This window comes from Tamandua tetradactyla, chromosome 18, assembly GCF_023851605.1.
Source record: "Tamandua tetradactyla isolate mTamTet1 chromosome 18, mTamTet1.pri, whole genome shotgun sequence".
Taxonomy (NCBI): Eukaryota; Metazoa; Chordata; class Mammalia; order Pilosa; family Myrmecophagidae; genus Tamandua; species Tamandua tetradactyla.
Window position 1 is genome coordinate 51230587 of NC_135344.1, and position 25796 is coordinate 51256382.

Sequence of the window (25796 nt, forward strand, 5' to 3'; positions counted from 1 at the left end):
TACAGAATTTTATTATCCATAAAAAGGAAAGAAGTTCTTATATATGCTATAAGCTATAACATGGATGAACCTTAAAAACATTATACTAAAAAGACACAAAAAGATACATATATTCCATTTATATAAAGGTATCTACTAATAGGCAAACTCATGGAGACAAAAGGCTGAATAGTGTTTATCAGGGGCTAGGAGGAGGGGGGTTTTCTAGTTTGAAAGCTGCTGGAATGCGATATACCAGAAACAGAACAACTTAAAAAAAAGAAATTTAGTAAGTTACAAGTTTACAGTTCTAAGGCTCTGAAAATGTCCAAATTAAAGCAAGGCTATAGAAATGTCCAATCTGAGACATCCAGGGAAAGAAACCTAGGCTCAAGATCGGCTGATGACGGTCAGGGTTTCTCTTTCAACTGGAAAGGCACATCGTGAACATGATGACATCTGCTAGCTTTCTCTCCAGGCTTCCTATTTCATGAACCTCTTCTGGGGGCATTTTCCTTCTTCATCTCCAAAGGTCTCTGCCTGTGTGGACTCCGAAGCTGTTTCCAAAATGATTCCCTCTTAAAGGGCTCCAGTAAGCACCCCCACCTTGAATGGGTGGATCTCCATGGAAACCATCTAATCAAAAGTTACTACCCACAACTGGCTGGGTCACATCACCATGGGAACAATCAAAAAAGCTCCCACCCAGCAATACTGAATGAGGATTAAGGGATATAGCTTTGCTGGCACAGGGGGAATGGGGAATTATCTGTATCATGTGTACTTAGTTTCTGTTTGGGATGATATACATGTTCTGGAAATGGTTAGCAGTGAATATTACACAGCATTGTCAACATACTTACTGTCACTGAACTGTACACTTAAAATGGTTAAAATGGTTGTATGTTATGTATATTTTACAAAAAACAGTATTACAATTAAATGTGTAACTTTCAAGCTTGTACAGAAGGAAAAGGGGAAATAAAAGTTACTCCAAGAATGTGGCTAATAGTCATCAATGAAAGGCAGGGGTAAGGGGTATGGTATGTATAATTTTTTTTCTGTTGTCTTATTTCTTTTTCTGAATTGATGCAAATGTTCTAAGAAATGATCATGATGATGAATATGCAACTATGTGATGATATTGCGAATTACTGTTTATATATGTAGAATGGAATGGTCATATGCTAAGAATTTTTGTATTTCTTTCTTGTCATATTTTTTTAAAAATTAAAAATTAATAAAAAAATTTAAAAAAACAAAAATATTTGAATTAGCAGGAAAAAATAAAGTGATCATGCTTAAAATGATTATAGAAATAAGAGATAATTGAAAGTACGATGTTTAATGATGTACCATCAAATAAAAGGGATATTTGAAATTAAAAAAAAAAGAATGTGGCTAAATTCAATATTGATGGCAGTATTGAATTTACATTTGATGATCATTAATTTATAGTGATACTAATCTACACATAAATGACTTATCCCCATTCTTCCAATTAGATAGTACTATGGCTTTTTTTTGGTAAATTTTTGAAAATTGAAGGACAACCTATCAATAAATGTGTACAAATTTATATTTACAGATATCAAATTTTTATAAATGAGCTACTTCCCAGATCAAGATCTAGAACATTACCAGCACTCCAGCAGCCTATCTCAGGCCCCTTCTCGATCAATATCCCCCCACAAAATTTAACCACTATTCTGACATATATCACTATAAATTTTTTCTTTTATGTTGTGTGCATGGAACCATATAGTCTGTGAGATTTGTCTGCATTGTTGCTTGTGGCATTATTTCACTTTTGCATTGCTTAATAGTATTCTGTTATATGAATATTACCCCACTTTATTCATTCTGCTGTCAAAAGACATTTTGGGTTCTTTGAGTTTGGAGCTACTATCAGTAAACTGCTATGGACTTCCTTGTACATATGTTTTGGGAATGATGCATTTATGTTAAATATATTTTGGGATGGGATTGCTGGGTATATAAAACTTCAACTTTATTAGATTTACCAAAATGTGGCATGCTTGTGCTTCTGAGAGGGTCCTGGTCTAGGTTAATAAGTCTGTAATGGGTTTATGTAGTTTCCCAGTAGTCCAAGTATAGAGAACAGCTGAAGCTGATAGGATTGAATCAATTTAAACTCCTCCCAGCAGAGTTTCAGTTGCAACACATCCTTGCTCATATCTAGCCATTATGGTGTGTCTGTATTAGTATTTATTTGTCTTTAATTGCATTCTCTTGTTGACTAATAATGTGGAGCACCCTTTTGTATCTTTTTTGGTCTTTTGGATGACCTCTATTGTGAAGTGCCTGTTCAAGTCTTTTGCCCATTTTAAAATTGCATTGTCTGCAACTAAGTGATGATATTGTGAATTACTGATTATCTATGTTAATGTTTTATTTCATTTGTTAAATTTTTTTAAATTAATAAATAAGTTTAAAAAATTGCATTGTCTGTCTTTTTTATTATTATTGATTTGTAGACGTTTTATACATATTCTGGGATACAAGTTTTTGTCAGATATATGTATCATAAATATCTTCTGCTATTCTGTGACTTGCATTTTTAATCTTTTAATATATTTGTTTGTGGTAGTTAGATTCAGGTGACAACTTGGCCAGCTGAAGATACCTAGTTCTATTGCTGTGGACATGAGACAATGGCATGTGAACCTCAACTGTTGCTGATTACATCTGCAGTCGGCTAGGAGGCATGCCTGCTGCAATGAATGTTGTTTGATTTTATTGGCTGGTGCTTAAATGAGAGAGCTAAATGTAGCACAGCCAAGCAGATTAGCAAACCTCATCTCAGCACTCACAGTTCAGCCCAGGCCTTTGGAGATGCAGAAAGGAATCACCCCTGGGAAAGCTGTTGGAACCCAGAGGCCTGGAGAGAAGGCCAGCAGAGATTGCCCTGTGCCTTCCCACATACGAAAGAACTGCAACTGCAAGTTAACTGCCTTTCCTCTGAAGAACTATACCTTAACTAAATAAATCCCCTTTTATTGAAAGCCAATCCAGAATGGTGTGTTGCATTCTGGCAGCTAGCAAACTAGAACAGATTTGGTACCTGAGAAGTGGGGTGCTGCTGCAGTTTGCAAATACCAGATATATTGGAATCGTTTTTTGGATGGATAGGGGGAAGATTTTGGAGAAACTGAGAAGAGAATGATGGAGAAATCTTGGAGTGCTTGAAGAGACTGTTGGTATAAATGGAACCACTGCCAATCTGGACCAAGAGGGATACAAAAGGGACCAAAATTGGAGTTTGCAGACTGAGAAACATGGAAGTTTGGGTCTGAAGCCAAGAAACTCCGGTCCAGGAGAGTGGACCCACCCATATACCTGAAGAGGGTGAGCTTGCCCTGAGGGCAGAGGATGAGTCTCCCATCTCCTTGCAGTGGAAGAATTGTGCTGCCTCAGGTCTTTGATAAGGTATAGCATGCTCCTTGGGGACTGGGGAGAGCCTGGCTGCTACCACATGGAGGGGTTGATTGTGTGCCCTGGAAATGGCGGAGAGCCCAAATGGTCCTGATGCTTGGAAGGGGTGGAGCCAAGAAAAAGGTGATCTCCTCAGTGTCCTCTGAGGTTGATTCAGAAAGAGGCAGGCCACTGCAAAAGGGTGGCCACTTTCTAAAGTCGAAGGATAAATGACTTTCAGACTTTGAAATCCAATGGAGTTTGCCCTGCAGGTTTTCAGAACCGTTTGGGTCTTGTGACTCTTGTGTTCCTTCCAATATCTTCCTATGTATTCTGTGACTGTCCTCCTTTGCATATTGGCACCAGATAACTTGTTTTGAGGTTCATAGGTCCACAGCTAGAAGAGAATTTTTTGTACTTTAATATTGTTTAAGGTGATACGTGTAATTGCCAAGTTGACAAGGGGTGGACATGTGGTAGTTAGATTCAGGTGTCAGCTTGGCCTGGTGAAGATACCTACTTCTACTGCTATGGACATGAGCCAATGGCATGTGAACCTCAACTGTTGCTGATTTCATCTGCAGTCGGCTAGGAGGCATGCCTGCTGCAATGAATGTTGTTTGATTTAATTGACTGGTGCTTAAATGAGAGAGCTCAACGTAGCACAGCCAAGCAGATCAGCAAACCTCATCTCAGCACTTGCAGCTCATCCCAGGCCTTTGGAGATGCAGAAAAGAATCACCCCTGGGAAAGCTGTGGGAACCCAGAGGCCTGGAGAGAAGGCCAGCAGAGATTGCCCTGTGCCTTCCCATGTAAGAAAGAACCTCAGTTGAAAGTTAGCTGCCTTTCCTCTGAAGAACTATACCTAAACTAAATAAATCCCTTTTCATTGAAGGCCAATCCATCTCTGGTGTGTTGCATTCCGGCAGCTAGCAAAATAGAACATTGTTGAATAGAAATTTTAATTTTAAATGCTGTCCAATTTAACAGTCTCTTCCTTTATGTGTTTTGTGTTCTGTTTAAGAAACAGTTGCATTTCCTAAAGAATCAAATATGTTTTCCTATGTCATATTATAAAAGTTTTATTTTTTTCTTTCACATTTAAGTCTATGATAATCTGGCATGGATTTTTCTATTGTAATATATATACAAAGCAAAGAAAGAAAAAAGCAGTAGTTTTCAAAGCACTTTTCAACAAGTAGTTACAGGACAGATCCCAGAGTTTGTCATGGGCTATCTTAATATCATCTCAGGTTTTTCCTTCTAGCTGCTCCAGAATGTTGGAGGCTAGGAGGAATAAATATTTTTTTAATCATCACAACCAACTTTTTGTGTGTGTGAAAAATAGCATATACACACACAAAAAAAGCAATAAATTTCAAAGCACAGCACAATTAGTTGTAGAACAGATTTCAGAGTTTGGTATGTGCTACAATTCCACAATTTTAGGTTTTTATGTCTAGCTGCTCTAAGATACTGGAGACTAAAAGAAGTATCAATATAATGATTCAGCAACCATACTCATTTGTTATACCCTTATCTGTATAACTCCACCATCACTTTTGATCTTTTTCCCACTCTTTAGGGGTGTTTGGGCTATGCCCATTCTAACTTTTTCATATTGAAAGGGGCTGTTGATAATATGGTGTAGGGAGATGGAACTAGTTGATATTCTGGAGAGGCTGGGCCCACTAGGTTTCAGGATTTATGAGATCCAGGGACCAATCTGGAGGTTTTAGGTTTCTGGAAAGTTACCCTAATGCAGAGAAAGTGGAAATCACACATCAGACAAAGATTTGATATCCTGTATACATAAAGAAATCATTCAATGCAACAACAAAAGAACAAACAATCCGATTGTAAAATGGGCTAAAGATAGGAATAGGCATTTTTCTGAAGAACAAATACAGATGGCTCAAAAGCACATGAAGAGATGCTCATTTTCATTAGCTCTAAGAGAAATGCAGATCAAGAGTATAATGAGATACTATCTCACCTATAGGAATGGCTGCTACTAAACAAACAGTAAACTACAAATATTGGTGAGCATGTGGAGAAATTGGTACACTTATGCACTGCTGGTGGGAATGTATAATGGTACAGCCACTATGGAAGACTGTTTGGCGGTTCTTTAGGAAACTAGATATCAAGTTGCCCTATGACCTAGCAATAGTACTACTCAGTATATACCTAGAAGAGCTGAAAGGAGTGACACAAACAGATATTTGCACACCGATGTTCACAGCAGCATTATTCACAAGCACCAAAAGATAGCAACAATCCAGTGCCCATCAACAGTCGAGTGGATTTACACTTGAAAAAAGATCAGACTTTTTATTTAAGCATTTAAAATAAGCTTTGAAATGGAGGGTATTCAAAGACATATTAGGGTATACAAAGTCTAGAAGAAATCTGTGTATATCATTCTGGAGTACTATTTTCCATGAAAGGATGAAATACTTGAGCTGTTGTAGAACGAAAACTTCTGATTTTAATATATTTTTAGCACAAGAGAAATGTGCCACAGAGGAACACACGTGGACTGAAAAGGATTCTGGGGAAAAAGTTGTTCCATATAGACATGACTGGCATCAGAGGAGGGGTAGGATGGGTGAAATTACCATTTTAAGGTATGCTAAAAAGTCACTTTTAGAAAGCCGAATAGAAGCAAACAGTACATTGGAGATAAAGAATTTCATTAAAATGTGGAATTTTGGGGTATGACTGATGTAAAGCAAAGTTATATGTCTCTGGCTGCAACCAAGATTGAAATCACCATGAGAAAAGCTGAACCCTTGCAATGGGCAAGTCTTAAACTGCCTGCACCAAAAAAGCAGGAGACGCAAAAGGAAGATTAAATATAACTAAGATATCCATTTTAGGTGGTTAAGATTTCCATATGTTAATTGGAAAAATATTTGTATCTTCATATTTTCCTGAAATATAGATATTTGTAAGAACTTTCTACTTGATATTTTGAGAACATTCACAGTTTTGACAGCTGATCAAATGGTATCTAAGTTAGTTTTAATACTTAGAATTTAAGAACTTTGCTATCCGAATATGTAGATTTTTATATTGTTGCCTTAATTTAATTTTATTAATTTTTTTGCATGGGCTGGCACTAGGAATCGAACTCAGGTCTCCAGCATGGCAGGTGAGAACTCTGCCACTGAGCCACTGTTGCCCACCCTGCTACCTTAATTTTAAATTGATTTATGAAACTTATGTGCAAACACAGGCTTTACGATGATTATATGGATACTTCATTTAAATATACGTATGGTTAAACTAAGATATCCATTGTTGGTGGTTCTAAGTGTATTGCTTGTTTTACTAAATACAAAATATGTAAAAAATAAGAAAAAAAGAAGATAAAACAATTGATTGGAGAAAGGAAAAACTATCATCTATGTCAGCATTCTTATTAATGGGTGATAAATTGGTGGCTTGCTGCTATAAATTTTTTTGTTATGTTGAAGTCTGGCATTTCACGGTGTGCCAGCTTGAAAGGATTATGTACCCTAAAAAAGTTATGTTTTAATCGTGAACCATCCATCTTGTGGAAGCAGCCATTTCTTTTAATCTCTATTCAGTACCATCGGTTGGAAACTTAATTAGATTATCTCCACAGAGGTGACACACCCAATTGTGGGTATTAACCTCTGATTAGAGGGAGATATGACTCCACCCATTTCAGGTGGGTCTTGATTAGTTTCCTGGAATCCTTTAAAAGACGGAACATTTTGGAAAAAGCTTCAGAGCCATGAAAGCCATGAGAGCCCACACAGCCAGAGACCTTTGGAGAAGGAAAATGCCCCTGGGGGGGGGGGGTCATGAAACAAGAATCCTGGAGAAAAAGCCATTCGTCATGTGCCTTTCCAGTTGAAAGAGAAACCCTGAATGTCATCGGCCTTCTTGAACCAAGGTATCTTTCCCAGGATGTCTTAGATTGGACATTTCTATAGACTTGCTTTATTGGCATATTGTCACAGTCTTAGAACTGTAAACTTGCAACTTATTAAATTCCCTTTTTAAAAAGCCATTCCATTTCTGGTATACTACATTCTGGCAGATTTCAAGCTAGAACAAAGGGTCAACCGGTTTATTATTATTATTGTACAATATAACATATATTACAAAGCAAAGAAAGAAAAAAGCAATAATTTTCAAAGCATATTTCAACAAGCAGTTACAGAACAGATCCCAGAGTTTGTCATGGGATACCATTCCATACTCTCAGATTTTTCTTCCTAGCTGCTTCAAAACACTGGAGATTAGAAGGACTATTAATATAGTGATTCAGCAGCCATACTCATTTGTTACATCCCATTTTCTCTGTTATATCTCTTCCTTCTCCTTTAATCCTTCTCCCAATCTGTAGGGATCTTTGGGGAATGCCTAGTCTGACTTTTGCATGTTGAGAAGGGGTCAACAGTAGGTTTTTAAAAGCCAAAGTCATTTTATATTTTTGTCTCTCCCATCTTCGAGTTATATAAGGTTGATGCTTATTTCTCCTTACTAATGGAACCACAGTATGTACTCTACTTGAAGAAGTTAGGAAACAGTTCATAAATAGAGTTGTACTACTTCTTAGTATATTTATGTTGATCAGAGGGATATTAAGAAACAGTTTTTTCACCTTTTTCTCCTATCCCATGATTAGTAAAGCAGAATGGAATGCCAAATTTTAATCAGTTTTTTCATGGATTTGTGTTCCTATAATACTTGAAAATCTTTAAGGAAGAGATGAAGCTCTGCACTGCTTTTTATACTTGGGATGGTTACTTTTTCTCAGAGGTAGTATAGTGTGATAGTTAGATTCAGTTGTCAACTTGGCCAGGTGAGCATACCTAGTCTTGTTGCTGCGGACATAAGCCAATGGTACGTGAACCTCATCTGTTGCTAATTACCTCTGCAGTCAGCTAGGAGGCGTGTCTGCTGCAATGAGTGACATTTGACTTAATTGGCTGGTGCTTAAATGAGAGAGCTCAACGTAGCACAGCCAAAGCAGCTTGGCATTCCTCATCTCAGCACTTGCAGCTCAGCCCAGGCCTTTGGAGATGCAGAAAGAAGTCGCCCCAGGGAAAGTTGTTGGAACCCAGGGGCCTGGAGAGAAGACCAGCAGAGACCATCTTGTGCCTTCCACGTAAGAAAGAACCTCAGTGGAAAGTTAGCTGCCTTTCCTCTGAAGAACCAACAAAATAAATCCCCTTTTATTAAAAGCCAATCCATCTCTGGTGTGTGGCATTCCAGCAGCTAGCAAACTAGAACATATAGTAAGTAGTGTAACAAGTTAGTTAACAAATTAGAATTCAGTTACAATGAACTGAATTAAAACATTATTCCAGTAACCTGTATTATTTACCAAGCAGTATGATGTAATTATATAGAAGGTATTATAAATAAGACTACTGAGAGATCAAGCTGGTTAAAATTCACCATTTTAGAAGACTAAGCAATAATGTTAAGTATCTCCTGATTACTTTGATGTCCTATGTATAGTGTTATGACTTAATTGTACATGATTCACAGTCTATAAGCCTATAGCCTTTAAGGCTATAAAGTCTTAAAGCCTTAATTACATATCATGTGTTTGAAAGGATTTATATACCTTAGAAAAGCCATGTTTTAATTGTAATTAATCTTCTGGGAGCAACCGTTTCTTCTCATCCCTCTTCAGTATTATAGGTTGGAAACTTGATTGGGTTATCTCTACAGAGATGTGACTCAAACAACTGTAGGTTGTTTAGATGGAGATGTGTTTCCACCCATTCTAAGTGGGTCTTAATTAGTTTGCTGGAATCCTATAAAAGAGGAGACATTTTGGAGACAGTGCCTTTTTTGGGAATGAGGAGAGAGCCACAGAATCATAACAGAATGACAAGAGAACCACAGAGTCCACCAGCCACTGACCTTTGGAGATGAAGGAGAACGCTGCCAGGGAGCTTCATGAAGCAGGAGGCCTGGAGAGGAACCTAGCAGATAACACTGTGTTCGCCACATGCCTTTCCTGATAAGAGAGAAACCCTGACCATGTTCGCCATGTGCCTTTCCACTTCAGAGAGAAACCCTGAACTTCATCGGCCTTCTTGAACCAAGGTATCTTTTCCTAGATGCCTTAGATTGGACACTTCTGTAGACTTGCATTAATTGGGACATTTTCATGGCCTTAGAACTGTAATTTGTAACTTATTAAATTTCCCCTTTTAAAAAGCCATTCCATTTTTGGTTTATTGCATTCCAGCAGCTGGCAAACTACAACATATCAAAAGAAATTTTATCTGGCCTTACTGATGGAAAACTGTATCTATAAAATTGTAGATGTTTAAAGATTTGTGAAAATATATTAGAATATGAGAAAATGTAAATGCTTTGCTTTATGACAACTGTCTCTTACATGTTAAATATAAAATACCTTAATTATTTTGTCATGTTTTTAGACTTTAATGAAGAGCTTGACAATTCTAGGTGTCAAGAATATATATTCGATTATATATTGTTCTTTATTTGTTTTAATTTAAGTATTATAGAATTGTTTATGCTCATTGGACCCATTAAAGGGTAGGTTATTTTTTGAGGGACTACAGAGCTCAAGAAAAAGTTTAAATTAAGAAATATTATGAAGGAAAAAATTTCTGGCAAAACAGTAAGTTTGGATATGAAATATGCTTATATAGTTTAAAATGATTATTTCCCAAGCCCCAAGAGTATTTTTCTTTTCTTGTAAATTAACTAAATTCTTATAAAGAAAAACTTGCAGAAGTACAGTTTTATTTAATGGATTAAAAAGTGTATCTCATTCTACTACCATGAGTAAACAACTGTTGGATTTAGTTAGGTAGGTAGTAAAGGGTTTTGCTCTCTTACAAATAAAGACTCAAAATATCTGGCCAGTTACAACAGCTTACCAGGCTTTTAGGGCATAAAAGTCCCAGAGCAAGAAATTTTTGGCAGTAAAAACTGGAACCAAATAGAGCACCTAAGTGTCTAGTACTTAGAATTGTATTCAGATTTTTTTAAACTAATCTTTCATAATTTATAAACCTGGATTCCTTCAGATTCATGAACTCTTTATTGTTTGTTGTAAGAGATTAGAACTTGATTTGATTCAAAGCAATGATTAATGTACCTTTTTAGATATTGCCTTCTTGAGACTTTTCCCCTAAATAATATCTTGTTTCCTTATGTGAAAGTGAACTAATATTTAAAGCAATTGGATTTTCATATCAGAGTTAGTTACAGAGTTGATTTAAAAAAAAATCTGTTTAGTTTGGTTACTTTGATGACCGTTTTATTTCATGTCCTATTCCTAAGAACCTCTGAATTTGTTGCCCAGTGCTAAAATCTAAATGATACTTATCTTAGACTCATACATAAAGGAACAAAATTATGGTTAGGTAGAACATGTTTTGCTTTATTAGTCAGGAAAATTAATAAAAATGCTTTTTTAACTTTAAAAAAATAAGTTTTGATATCTGGTAATGTAAGTTCTCAAACTTTGTCCTTTTTAAAAAAATGAATTTGCCATTCTTAGTCCTTTACATTTGAATATAAATTTTAGAATCAATTTTACCAAGTTGTCAATTTCCTCAAACAGTGCTGTAAGGAATTTTATTGTGATTAGATTGAACCTACAGATCTATATGGGAAGAACTGTTACCTTTAACATACTGAGTCTTCAGTTTCATGAACATGGTATATACCTCCATTTTATTGGGTCTTCTAAATTTTTTTGTGATGTTTTGCTGTTTTCTGAGTAAAATCTTGCACATTTTTTCATTTTCTCTTAGGTATTTGAAGCCTTTTGATGCTAATTTGTATTGTTTAAGCATTTCTAATGGATTGTTTCTGGTATATGGAAATACATGTGATTTTTTTATATACCAACTTTGTGTCCACTGACCTTCCTAAATTTACTCATCGATTCTAATGGGTGACCTGAGATTCTTCTGGATTTTTTCATGTTTATGATTATATCATCTGTGGATAATGATTTTATTTCTTCCTTTCCATTCTTTGTGGCTTCTGTTTCTTTTTCTTCCCTAGTTGCAATGCCTAAGACATCCTGTACAAAGTTAAACATATAGGGATATTAGTGGCGATCCTTTTCTTTTCCCAAGGGAAAGCTTTTTATATTTCATCATCAAAAATGATATTTTCTGTAGGTTTTTTGTAGGCACTTTTATCAGATGAAGTGTACACTTTATTCCTAATTTGATGGAGAGTTTTTTACATCAATAAGTGTTTTCATATGAAAGGGTATGGAATTTTACCAAATGCTTTTCTGCAGCTGTTGAGACAATTGGATGATTTTGTCTGCTTTTTCTAACAATAACGAAGAGATTGTCCATTTCTTTTTTTAATTTTGCTGGCTTTAGATTTACATATTTGAAGGCTATGCTATTAGAGCAAATAACTTTGAAATCATTATAGATTCCTGTTCAAGTGATCACAATATTGTGGCTATAATTCATCCTTAAATTAATTGGAAAATTGATACCATCTATTTTAGTCTGGATTTTAGCATTGTAGTACTTTTGAAATTAAGAAGTGTAAGTCCTCCAGTTTTGTTCTTTGTCTTCAAGATTGTTTTGAATATTCTGACATCTACAACAGTAAATAAAATAAAAATGTATGCAGTTTCTGTTTGAGGTGATGAAAAAATTTGTGGTAGTGGATATTGGTGATGGTGGCACACTGTTGTGAATGTAATTAATACTAAGTTACACATTTGAGAGTGGTTAAATGGGAAATACTGAGTTCTATACATGTTACAATAAAAGTTTTTTTTTAATGTAGGCCAATGTATGAATTATAGATTTAAACCTGTTTTTCAGTGCTTCATAGTGGCATAAAATCTTTGAGTTTAATAATGTTTTAAGTTACAAATATTTTCAGGACATCCCCCAACCTCCAGTTCTCTGATATACAGATCTCTTCAATGTGAGAACTATGTACTCAGGAATTAGAACTATTGTTTTTAATTATTGAAACTAGTACTCTATAGCACCATCTGCTGCTGATGTAAGTGAAATTTAATAATGGTGGAAAGAGACTCCTTCAGTACTTTGGAATTAGAATGAATTCAGGAAATCTTCTTGTCCTGACTTTCTAAGCTAACAGGTAAAGAATGTGAGGCTCAGAAAAAGTAAGTAACTTGTTAAAAATCATAGATTACAGGCTAAAACAATATAAACTTTCTTAGTTTCCAGACTGCTATGACAAATACCATGTTTTGGATTGGCTTAACAAGGGGAATTTGTTAGCTTAAGCTTTCAGGGACTAGAAGGCTTGCTTTCCCCTGGGGTTGGTAATGTTCTGGTTGGCTGGTAATCCTTGGGTTCTCTAGTGTTCTAGTTTGTTAGCTGTCAGAAGCAATATACCAGAAAGAGAATGGCTTTTAAAAAGGGGAGTTTAATCAGTTGCTAGTTTACAGTTCTAAGGCTGAGAAAATGTCCCAATTAAAACAAGTCTATAGAAATGCCCAACCTAAGGCATCCAGGGAGAGATATCTTGGTTCAAGAAGGTCGATGAAGTTCAGGGTTTCTCTCTCAAGTGAGAAGGCACATGGCGAACATAGTCAGAGTTTCTCTCTCATCTGGAAAGGCACATGGTGAACATGGTCAGGGTTCCTTTCTCATCTGGAAGGGCACATGGTGAACATTGCATCATCTGCTAGCTTCTTCTCCTAGCTTCCTGTTTCATGAAGCTCCCGGGGAGACATTTTCCTTCTTCTATCTCCAAAGCTCGCTGGCTAGTGGACTCTGCTTCTCGTGGTTATGCCATTCTGCTGTTGTTCTCTCTGAATCTCTATCATTCTCCAAAATATTTCCTCTTTCATAGGACTCCAGAAATGTATCAAGACCCACCCAAATGGGTGGAGACATGTCGTTACCTAATTCAGTCTAACAACCACTTTTGATTAAATCACACATTCAGGGAGATGATGTAATTAGTTTCAGACATACAATACTGAATAGGGATTAGAAGAAACAGCTGCCTTTAGAAAATGGGATTAGGATTAAAACATGGCTTTTCTAGGGTTCATACATCATTTCAAACCAGCACATCTGGCTTTCCATTCACATGGTGATGGTCTCTCCTTCTCTACTGGGTTCATTGCTTATTTCTTGGTTCCAGTTCTTCCCCATGACTTTCTCTCTATGAAGACTCCAGTAACAGGATTGAGACCTATCCTGATTGAGTTGGCCATACCTTAACCAAAAAAATATCTTCAAAAGGTCCTATTTATAATAGATATGCAATTAAGTTTAAGAACATATTTTTTTCTGAGGTACATAACAATCTGCCATGTATAATAAAACTAAAATTTCTTTTGGTGCTTTCAAAACAAGGAAACATATGGAAAAGCAGTTTATTCTAGTTATCAAGACTTTAGAATCTATCTGAATTGGCTGTGTTTCATTTCTGGCTCCAGTGCTTACTATTTGAGGCAAATTAATTAACTGCTCTATGCATCAGTTTCTACATCTGAAAACTGGTGCAACATAAGCTTCTCAAGGATTGTTGGGTAGCAGAGGTAGTACACAATGTATGTAAAGCAATGTGCTTGATATATGGTGATCGATAATGGTGATATTATTTTTACTCACTAGTGGTTGAGGTGCTTTTGAATTCACACCCTGACTTCATTTTCCACATTCTTTAAATTTGAACATACCAGCTATCAGAAAAAAAAAACTGACAATATCATACATATGAAGTACAACAATTGTGAATGTTTGTTAACACAGTACATGAAAATATAAGCCCATTGGGAGAGTATAAGCAAGTATGAGATTCTTCGATTTGGGCAGTGAAGGAAACTAGTTCATATCTTCAGTACTTCAAAAAGGGCCCCTTGGTTGCCTGGCTTATTATCATGTCCAACAAGTTTTCTCTTCTTTAGTGAAAGACTGTGAACTCTTGGATCTCAACAGTGGACACATGACCAAGGATTGGCTAATAATAGTCTATCAATGTTTTTCTGGATACAGTGATTAATTCAGGGGCCTATGGCCCAAGCGGGGCCAGAGTCCAGAGGAATCAGAGAAATGATAGACATATAACGTCCTAGACCCAACCCAAATACCTCCTGCAGGGCTCTTCATTTCTGATAAAGCATGGTCGAGACCCCTGTCATTCTATATTTGTTTCCCTTCTCTTCATTTAGTAACAGACCCTAGTTTAGCTAAGACATAGCTGCCCTGCCAAAGCTGACATGTTCCAGCCTCCTTTGGAGATAAGTGTGGTCATGAGACTTATTTGGAGCCATTGGGATGGGAGAGAAATTGTCAAGTACCATTTCTACAATTTGCCCTGAAACCATTAGATAGGCGCTTTTCCATTTTCTTTTCCCTGTACCTGCACACTGGAAAATAGACATGGTAGTGACCCATCTTTGACTCTGCAGGTGAGAACAAAACCTTTCCGAATGGTAGAGCAACAATCTGGGAGGAATATGTATCCCTTATTGATTTTGTGTCCAATCATCCTAGGAGCCCCTCTGAGATACTCCTCAAGCCTTTATAATTTTGCCAGCAAGAAAAGAGCACAGACCTCAGGAAAATATTCTCCTCCTATGCTTCTCATCTTTCTCAGGAATGGCCCTGGGAATGTTGATTAAGGGTAGTCCTCCCAGCAGGTAGGACACCTGGCACATTCCACTGACTGGAGGAGTCCTTATTCTCCTTTTCCAGAAACCACTATAAATTTTCTCCTCTTTAAAAAATGAGCCTGGGGTTTCCTTATTTTTCTGCCTAGCTGATCAGGCAGTTTTCCTGAAACAAGGAAAATATTTAATAACATAGGTCGTCATTACTATAGCAATGGAGGTATCTAAGAACTTTCTACTTCATATTTTGAGAACATTCATGTTCTGACTGCTAATCAACTGGTATCTAAATTAGTTTTTAATAGTTAGAATTTAAGAACTTTGTTACCAGAATATGTAGATTTTTTTCCTCGTTGTCTTAATTTTACATTGGTTTATGAAACTTACCGCGCAAACACAGGATTTACAATGATTATATGGATACTTTATTTAAATATGCCTATGGTTAAACTAATTAATATCCATTTTTTGTTGGTTCTAAGTGTATTGTTTGTTTCCTTAAATGAAAAGTAAGAGGGAACAAGATAAAAAAAATATAAAATAAATTCAGCCAATGGGTTAGCAAGACTATGAAGAACCACATTCAGACTTGACCAAGAAGAGCACACATCACCCAGAAATCCAGGGCTTGGAGCTGGAGGTGGTGACTGGATGTGATTTTTGCTTGTTTGCCCTTGAGTAGAAGATAAGCATATTTTCCGTTTTAAAGGGGATAATTGTTGGGTAGAACATTCTTGGAATGAGATATTTGGGAGGAAGGATAGTATGTGTGGGTGCTGGAAAGCCAATGGGTAGTTTGTGCTATATGAAGCTGACTGTTTATACTTTTTTCTTTTTTGGGGGGGGGGGCGGGACAATAAACTTTCCCATCCTCAATATTCTAGTAACAGATCTTTCCTCCTTCCTTGCAGGAGTGGAAATATGACCCATACCTGGCCCACATATTGCCCATGCCCCTGAAAATGGATTGGTCCAGCAAAAGGAATGTGTCACAGGCAGGGCAAACCAGACACATTTCTCTGGGATAGACATATCGATGTTAGGAATAAGTTCCATTTCTGCTTGATTTGTTACGCCGAGAGGATATGATCTGGGAATATGGGCAGATCATGTGATGTGGAGAGGGGTTCCCTAAAGAGTGAAGGCAAACAGAGAGAATTAGAAATGAGACACAGAGTCTTGGTGGTGCTGAGTCCTGGCTGGGTACTGCTCTCTGAAACTATCCTTTCAGTTCTTCCCTTTTCCCTGTAAGCTTATCCCACTCTCACCTGTAGTTACATGAACCATTAAATTCCTTCGTTTAAACTAGTATAAGTTTCTGTTTTGTTCTGAAGTTGTAAGAGTCCTGACTAATACTCTGCTACCATGGCCCCCAGTAAATAGCATTTCTTTAAGGATCCCCACAGTTCAACAGTATTTTGCCACAGGAGAGAAAAGACTAGGATAGGCTGGGAAACAGATTTTTACGATGAAGTACTCACTAGAAACACAATGTATGGATGTGCTGTTTGATTGTAGTTTATGCATAAAACAGTGATTCATTTAGAGTCAACCATAAGAAGGAATACAGTATCGATTCATGTTACAATATGGAAGAACCCTGAAAATATGATCTAAGTTAAAGCAGCCAGACACAAAAGACTACATATTGTATGATTCCATTTACATGAAATATCCAGAATAGGAAAATCTATAGGAAAAGTATATTAGTAGTTGCCAGGGGCAGTGGGGGTGGAAGAGTGACTACTAAGCGGCATAAGGTTTTTGGGAGGATAATGTAAATGTTCTGGAATTAGATAGTGGTAGTGGTTGAACAAGTTTATGCATATGCTAAAAACCAGTGAGTTGAACACTTTAAAGGGGTGAACTTTATGGTATGTAAATTATATCTCGAAAAATCCTGTTAGGCTAAATTACCCTTGCAAGTTCTTCTGAAAGAGTCTAATACATCTAGTTTTACCTTCAGTAAAAATAAACTGCCTTTTAAACTTTTATCTTTAGTTGATTATTTGATAAAGTAGTATGCTTTAAGGGCCCTATTATAAAAGATGTATCTTATTATAACTTGAGTCACACTCAATTATATGAGATTCTTAAATTATAAAAGGCAAAGAATTGAGAACTGAGGTATTCAAAAGGAAATATGTGTGCCTCTCGGGGTGCAAAAAGAATTCCATGAGGTATTGAGCCATGACAGTTTTAAGAAAGTGAATTTCCAGAGTTTCAACTTGCATGTTCTTTTTTTTTTAAATTGATTTGTGGTGGAAGCATCATGTCATCATGCCCTGTTGTCCTTTCCCAGCTCCCATTTTCAATTTTCAGAAGAAAGGCATACACCTCCTCTGTCAAAATTCTCACCATGGAAAAAAAAACTCAGGGTGCCAATCATGTATTAGATACTGATGTTGGGGAAGCTGCCTTTAATCAAGTCACCACAAAAACACGGTAACGCTTGCTTCTGTCTTTATCTTATATTTTCAGCATATAAGGAGGTCAAATAAGGAGCGACTATGGAGTATGAGCGACTGTATAGTAAAATTCCTTTCACTCACTTCAACCTACTTATAAAAGTGATCTATAAAATTGAAAACTAGGAATGGAAACCAGTTCAGGACTCCTTAGAGTGCCTAGATAATTTCTGATTTCCCGTACCTCCATCACCCTAACAGAAGTGTGAGCACCCTACTAGTGTATTAAAAGGAAGGGGCTGTGAACCAACAACGCGGAAATCCGCAGGGACATCCTTCTACAGCGACCAACAAAAATGCGATAGCGCAGGGATTTCCCCTCAACGCTCTTTGAATTGCAGCATCCAAAATAACATCCATTTTTGCTTACTCGTTGAGTCGACGTATGTGGCAGTCCATTTCTAAAAGCACGATTTTGTTCAAAAGATACACAGCCTGTTCAGATCGGCTGGAGCGAAACTCCAACGCACCCGGAGGGACGTACAACCTCTTGCGTGAGCAGATGTCCCTTACTCTCTATGGGCGGGTAAGTAGGCAGGAACATCAATTGCCCTCTGCAGCTACATCAATTGCCCTCCGCGGCCAGGGTCAGTATTCGGAGCCCCAAACAGGCAGAAATGCGCGGAAGGCCCGCGGCGGCCACGGCCATTGTGACAGCACCAAAATCGAGCGTATCCCGTACCGCTCGCACATCGCGAGGCTTTGCTAGGAAGGAGCGTGAGAACACAGCCCTAAGTCGCGTGCCTGCCCCGCCCACCGCGCGATGCTCCGCCCCCGCAACCCTACCCTGCCGAGCCACCACTTCCGGTTTCGGCCTCCCAGCCGGCCTCCGTCGCTCTCCACCTCCTCCCCGCCTCTACGGCCTTCTTTAACATAGTCACGTGAGGAGCGAACGCGGGGTTTGCCGGGACTAGTACTGCCGGTCGGTCAGCGTCTAGCCTCAATATGGCGGCTCCGGTTAGGCAGTGACCAAGGTTTTGCTGTTGGGAGGGTTAAATGGCGATTGCGGGCGTCTCCACGTATCGGGATGGAATGAGAGGGCCCCGGGGAGAGCGCTGAGGACCGGCGGTGACGTGGGGAGGGGTCGGTGGTGTGTACCCCGGAAGCCGAGGCGGCGGCGTCTGTTCCGTCTACTCGTTTTAAGGCTCCAGTGTGGCACCCCGCCCGGCGGGGCAGGCTGTCGGGCGGCGGCGGTTGCTTCTGCGACCGCATGATTAGCCTCTGAGTTTGGACCGGAGGGCAGGCGCCGCCGCCGCCTCTGTCGCGGCGATGGCCCAGTGTGTGCAATCAGTGCAGGAGCTAATCCCGGACTCCTTCGTCCCCTGTGTCGCCGCGCTGTGCAGCGACGAAGCCGAACGACTCACTCGTCGCAATCACCTCAGCTTCGCAGAGCTGCTCAAGCCATTCTCTCGCTTCACTTCCGAGGGTATGTGGTCTCTTCCCCTTCTTGTTGGGGCCTGGGAAAGCCGTTGCCGGGAGAAGAAAATTGGGGGCGGCCAGAGAAGAGAAGGGTTATGTTTATATCGTGCTGAGTGGAGTCTGCAGGCTGGGGCCCCGTGGCGTCTCTGGTGGCTGGAGGAGGGGTCATGGGTGAGATTGTCAAGACGGCGTGGGCCGAATCTCCAGTTTCTTGAGCCTTTTTTGTTCTTCCCGGGACAAGTCAGGCCTCTAACTATTTTGGGAAAAGAAAACGTGAGCCCCAGAGCCAGAAGTTGAGACTTGTCAGTGGCCACGGAGGGGAAGTGAGGAAGTTGCAAGGCTGGTAAGGTAGGAAGATGCTGCCTCTTTAGCCGATGGGATCTTAGTAACGAAGACGTGTCATCTTCCTCCTCGACATTCAGAGTTGCCTTGAATATTTTATTACAGTCTTCTAGCCCTGGAACTCATCTCATTGACTAAACTTCTATTTAGTTAATGTTGTTTTTTTGAAAATTTAAACATTTTGTTAGGAGTAAATATTTTGTTCGTATTTTAGGGAAATAAAAAGCTTTATGTAAATATAAAATTTGCAACAGGCTTTTGTGCCTGATGGATGAAGTAAGAACAAGTTGTAGTAAATTTTAATCTAGATAGTTGTTGACGTTATCTAGATTTATAGGGATGTAAACGTCCTATCATTTGTTTTTTCAGATAAAATTTAATCATTGGAAGAAAAGTCACTTCTCTTTTTGAACTGCTACCTCTTTACTCCAGCTTTAGATGCATTTTTAAGGAAAAATAAAGATAGAAGGTAGAATTAAAAACTGAGTATGATATAGCCAATGTCTTGTAAACAGAACATAGCAAAGTACAAATCAAGTTCGTTTACTGTTAAAGCATGTATAAAATGAAGGGCTCTATAATAAAACTGTGTCAAAGGGGACGACTATGGTTTGTTGTGATGACTGGTTTGTGGTTGTGATGACTTAACTAAAAGTAGCCAGCCGTACAATAAATTCACATATTTGCATGTCACTGGTGCTCTTCGGGAGAATAGCTCTGTTATAAGTTTGCTTTTATATTTAAAGAGGAGAGCGAGCTGTCAAAAGAAACCAACGTTTGGTACCTGTTCAATTTTCTTTAGCCTGTACCTAATCCATCAATCTCAGCTCTGTGTTGTACTAAGTCACCAAGAATGACGAAGTGCCCTAAATAAATAAATCCAAACACCACCGGAGAGCTGGTTTGAATTTGATATGTGTGCTTTTTATTACTTTGTTAATAAATAATAATAATGCCAACACCTGATACCTGCTTTATGTGGCTTTTCTCTATTAGTTCTCCCTGTGTATTAGAAGAGAAATATTTTATTGCCATTTAAAATATATGAACATTGAGACATAGAGATTTTAACTTGTCCAAAGTCTTATATCTGGGAAAGATTTAAAAACAGGTATTGTGTCGTTAGACACTGTTCTTAATTATTATATCCTCTTATCTCTTGTAAATATTTAGAAATACTTATTTATATTATAGAGCAGACAGTGTCTGGTAGAAATGCAGTGCAAGGCATAAATAATTTCCAGTAGTGACATTGAAAAATGGAAACTTTTCACTTTTCATTGAAAATGGCAACTTTTCACTTTTCACTGAAACTTTTCCAGTAGTAACATTGAAAAAGTAAAAAAATGAGTGATATTGAATTTTTAAAATGTTTTTTTCCCCTACTGTTTGTAGGATGTTATTTCAACTTGTAATCAATACAAAATATTTATAAGCTATTTTAATGATTTCTTTATTGCTTAATCTGAAATTTATTGTTCATCTTACACTTACTTTGTAAACATCTTACTTTGGACTAGACATATTTCTAGGGCTCAGTATCCACCTGTGGCTATTGCCTACTGAATCATGTGGCTGCTGCCTACTGTATTGCATGGCACAACAAGAGAGGCTCAGTACCACCACTCTTCTGCTTTTCTTCTGTAGACTGGGGAAGATTTAGGGAAGGAGTGAAATTGAGCTGCGCTTTAATATGGATAGCCAGAGAGTTGGCAAGACGGAAAAGGGTGAACATTACCTGTTCAAGAGGGGGATGAGGTTAGACTGTTTTGGCCAAAAGTTATAAATTATGATTGAGTGGTTGGGGAATCGTGAGGAAACCATCCTTACTTCAGGACAGGATAGTAAGAAAGAAGAATAACTATATAAGGAAGGACCTTGATTTCTAGGAAGGGGATTTTGGATTTCATATCTCATAGTAAATGTGTGGCAGTCATAGATTCTTGAGGAAGGGTATGAAATTTTGGGAGATTGAGTTTGTAGTTAGGAAACAGATAAAGTTTTTTTGTTTTGTTTTTTTTTTTGCATGGGCAGGCACCAGGAATCGAACCGGGTTTCCAGCACAGCAGGCGAGAAGTCTTACCTGCTGAGCCACTGTGGCCCGCCTAAGAAACAGATAAAGTTTGAGGTGATTAGGGCATAGTCTAAAGTAGTGGCATTAGAAAGTCAGTGAAAAATACTTAATTTTTTCTGTGTTTTTAATTTTCTGCTGGTAAATATATTTCTGGACTCATTACCATGTAGAAAAAGCTGCTTTTTGCCTAAAATGTGGAGATGCTTCAAAGATAGCTTTTTTTTTTGGCAGTGAAGTCTGAAATTCAGGCAATATTGCTTGGAAATATACTTAACTAATAACAATCTAAGATTTCTTTAGATGGAGAAAGAAAAGTTTGTAAAATGTTTAGACTTTATTTCTGGTCCATGGGTATGCTATTATTAAGGTCCAAACTATGATTACTGAGATATCAGTGTACACTGCCAGATATTTTTAGGAAACTTACTGTGTTTCAGTAGAAAAACACATGGTTTAAAGTTGTTCTGAAGAGAATGTTGATAGAACTAATCTTAGTATCGTCATGTTGAGGGCTTTCATTTAAGACCTGATTTATTAGGCAATGGAGAGCCATTCTAGGTTTCTTGGATATATTTCTAAAACCTGAAGAAAATATATTTCTTTATATTAAATAATAATGTTTGTTATATGTATTTTTTCTGGTCATTATGCTTGATAAATGCTTGAGAGTTAAAGAATTTATACTAATCATTCACAAATTTTGTGATTCTAAAATTAAGGAATTTCAAAGAGTAGTGATATTGGTATTTATCAGGCATTATTGTTTTTACTATCTCAGTGGTAGTTTAGTAATTCTAAGTAGTGTCACCATATTTAGACATGTTTAAAAAGTTTCACTTAAATAGTAGCTTGAATAACTTGACTTTCATTTTTCAAAAGTATATACATTGTTATTCTGAAATTGATTAAATTTATTGACAGAAATAAAAAGCCAAGAATAAAATGCAGTTTTTTTTTTTTATAAATCTTGAATAGTTTCTGAATGAACTAGGAAAAGTGACAAATTAGACTATAAAATATGCTTTGAAGGACAATTTAATCTCTGATTTTCTTAAATTTGTTTTAGTTAGAAATCTTCTCTCAATCTTAACTACCATGCCAGTGTAACTAGTTAATTAATCTCTTTAAGGTTTTCAAGTATCAAACTTTGAAAATAATTCAAGTTAACTTTTCAGAATTTAGACATATATGTTATTTGCCTCATTTTTGTGCAAGTTATCTTTTCCAGCAGCTGAGTGCTTGTTATACAGTAAAGTTCTATATGTGAGGTAAAAACATAAAATATATCACTGTTAAATTTTTCTGAATACATTCTATAGAGCATCATATGTGCTAAGTGCTCCCTGAAAGATAATTTTGTGATCAGATAAGTGTTCTTAACATAGCATGCTTTTGGGAAAATTACAGTGTTATTAAAGGCTCTGTGAAGACTTGCTAAAAGAGAACTTTAAAGACTCAATCCTGTTTTTCCCAAACTTTTTTGGACATGGAATCCATTTTTCAGAAACAACTCTTAACAGTCTTGAGGAACCAGTATTTCATGGAGCAAATGCTGGGAAATATTACTTTATATTACAGTTTTCAAGAATTACATTTAAATGGTAACATAACAAAAGTTAAGGTAATTGTAGATCTGGATATTATTTTGAAATTAAGATGTCATAAGGTATTTAAATTCACCTTTTGTGTTGGTATAATCTTTATGGAATCTTAATGAAATTTAGTCCTGAGGCTTTTGAAATTTGTGTGTGTGAATTAAGAACATTTCTTTTGATCATTCTTAACCCTTGCCTTCCTCTTTATTTATTAGGTTGATTTTGTGATACCCAAGTGTACTAGTTATCAACTATTGTGTAACAAAATGCCCCAGAATTTAGCATCATAAAGCAAAAACATATCATCTCTAAGTTTTTCAGGAATCTGAAGCTTAGTTGGGTGTTTGTGGTTCAGGGTCTCATAAGGTTGCAGTCAAGCTGTCAGCTGGAACTACTGTCAGCAGGGGCTGAAGGATCCACTTCTCCCAAGCTTACTCATGTGGGTTTTGGCAAGCGTTAGTTCCTCATTGACTGTTGGTCTGAGATCTCATTTTCATGCTGCTTGGGACTCCCCATATGCTTCCTGTACATCTCCATGGTATGGCGGTTAGTGTCCCCCAGAGTGAGTGATCAGAGGGTCTTAGAGAGTGAACCCAGAATGGAAGCAGTATCTGTTATAACCCTATACTGGAAGTGACATAAGCAACTCTGCTGTGCTCTATTGGTCATAACATACCAGCTATGGAAGGGGACTACATAAAAGTTTGAATACTAGGAAATAGGGATCATTGGGGACTATGTCCGAAGCTGTCGACCACACCTTATACCCAGTTCTGGATTTATCAGTAGGATTACGTAATAACTGATAAACCCACTCTGAAGGTAAGACAAAACTAGAATGTCCTTGTTGGGTTAACACCGATGACTACTGAGAGATCATTCGCCAGTTAAAATTTTGAAGGACATTTAATGTACATATGGAAGCTTATGTTATTTGACAATTATGGAACAAGTTTAAGAAAAATACTTGTATGATATGTTCTTAAAGATATCAGAAATGCACCGTAGCATTGTCTTGTTTTTAATTTATTTCCTAGACCATTTGGAAGGTTAGAGAGAGGCTTGTATGTATTTGCTTAAATTAGAAAGCATAAACAATTAAAGAATAAGGCAGAGAATACAACAAACATCCCCCACCCACTACTAGCATATTAACTCGCTGTCGAGTTTTCCTTGTATTTATTATTTTCTTTCTAGGAGAAATCAAATATAGAGATGGCTGAAGTCCCCTTTCCATTCTTGCTTAATCCTACTTCTTCCTTCGTCATAGGCAACCACTGTAATAGAATTTGCATGTATACTTTCCATACATGTATTTATATTTACAAAATAATACATAATTTATTTACACACAATAGTATTTTAAAAAATATTTTTGTTGTTTTTTGATTAAAAATTTAATGAATCATAGAATACAAAGGAAGTTTAGAAAGGCAGTCTTTATGGATGTATCTCTTTAAAAATGCAGGCAGGCTGCTGCTTAAAGGCTTACTTAAATGGTTGGTATAAAACTTTTCATTGAAGGAAAAAAGTATCATTTTTTATTATTAGATGCCGAAAACCAATTTTTCAAAATTGCCTTTTTGTATATGATGATCTATGATACGCTTGAAGTAGATTCTGTTGTATTTGTTACTGCTAATACTGCCTCCATCACTTATTGAGCATTTAACTCTATATTTATGTATAATGTCAGGCACTGTACTCAGTGCTTTATACTTACGGTCTCATTCAGTCCTTAAAATCACTGTGAAGTTGGTATTATTCACGTTACAAATGAGGAATCTGAAGCACAGAAAAGTTTTGTTTTTTTTTTTCAGAATGACTCAGTTAATATGGAGTGTGTTGGGATTTAACGACTGACTCCACAAGCTGGGTCCTTAATCATTATAATGGACTGCTTCTAATAGCGCTTATTTAGTAAATGTTCATCTTGACTGCTTATATTTATGTGAGAAAATGTGCTCACATTTTCTATCATGGACTGTGGGCACTCTTCTTGGGCTTGAAGTTCTGGACCACTGGTTATAAATTTCATAAATTGAGGCAAAGACTTGTAGCGTGGTGGCAGCAGGAGATATTGGGGAGAGAAAAGGGATTTGGACATTGATTTTTTTTTTTCCTCTATCAAATCACACAGAATTTTATATATTTTAGAAATAATATTTTAGCATTAACAGAAGACAATTTGTAGTTTAGATGATTTTAGTTAAACTTTTTTTTTTAAAGAAACTGAGGTCCATGGAATTTTAGTTAGTGCCCTGTGCAAAGTCACAGTGATGTTATTTGAACTTCTTTTCTTAATGTACTCATTGCTGCAGTACACGTAAAATTGTAGACAAAGAATAAGGTATTCTCAGTTATTTGAAAAGAAGAGAATAATTTTAAAATGTGGTTCATTATTAGATTCCTTTGTCTTATAATAATATTTTATTCATATTTAGCAAATTATATAATTCTCAGTATCAAGCCTGAGAGGCAGAATTTTTAAAAAATATTTTTATTGAGAAATCTTCACAACGTTACAGCCTATCCATAGTATACAGTCAGTGACTCACAATATCATGACATAGTTGTGTATTCATCACCATGATCATTTTTAGAATGTTTATTGCCCCAGAAAAATAAATAAAAAGAAAAAAGAAAAACGCATACAACCCATATACCCCTTACCCCCCCTTTCATTGACCACTAGTATTTAAATCTACCCAATTTTTTTATCCCTTATTCCCCATTATTTTCTTTAACCTTACTTTTTAAAATGTTTTTATTATAAACAATGAACCAACATACCAATATTCTTTTTTAATTCAGCATAACAATATACAAACACAAACATTCTTAACATATGATCATTCCATTCTTGA

The 25796-nt window shown here is 36.9% G+C and overlaps 2 protein-coding genes and 1 pseudogene across 10 annotated transcripts in view; 2 read left to right on the forward strand and 1 right to left on the reverse strand.

Annotated features, from left to right (window-relative positions):
- The window catches only part of RNF125 (ring finger protein 125), a 133838-nt gene extending 115637 nt beyond the window's left edge, over positions 1-18201 (reverse strand). Inside the window, exon 1 of the mRNA XM_077135712.1 lies at positions 17870-18201. Coding sequence (XP_076991827.1) covers positions 17870-17898 — 29 coding nt within the window. The 5' untranslated portion in view covers positions 17899-18201. The remainder of the gene's footprint in view (positions 1-17869) is intronic.
- Positions 5777-6272, forward strand: LOC143662760 (cysteine and histidine-rich domain-containing protein 1 pseudogene; annotated as a pseudogene).
- A 71-nt stretch (positions 18202-18272) lies between the features above and the next one.
- Positions 18273-25796, forward strand: part of TRAPPC8 (trafficking protein particle complex subunit 8) — a 148979-nt gene continuing 141455 nt past the window's right edge. For 4 of the 9 annotated variants that reach the window (XM_077135699.1, XM_077135709.1, XM_077135701.1 and 1 more), the window contains exon 1: positions 18274-18925. In XM_077135699.1, coding sequence (XP_076991814.1) covers positions 18769-18925 — 157 coding nt within the window. In that variant the 5' untranslated portion in view covers positions 18274-18768. Of the gene's footprint in view, positions 18926-25796 lie in introns of all 9 variants that reach the window. The other 5 variants (XM_077135700.1, XM_077135703.1, XM_077135704.1 and 2 more) reach the window with 3 other exon arrangements.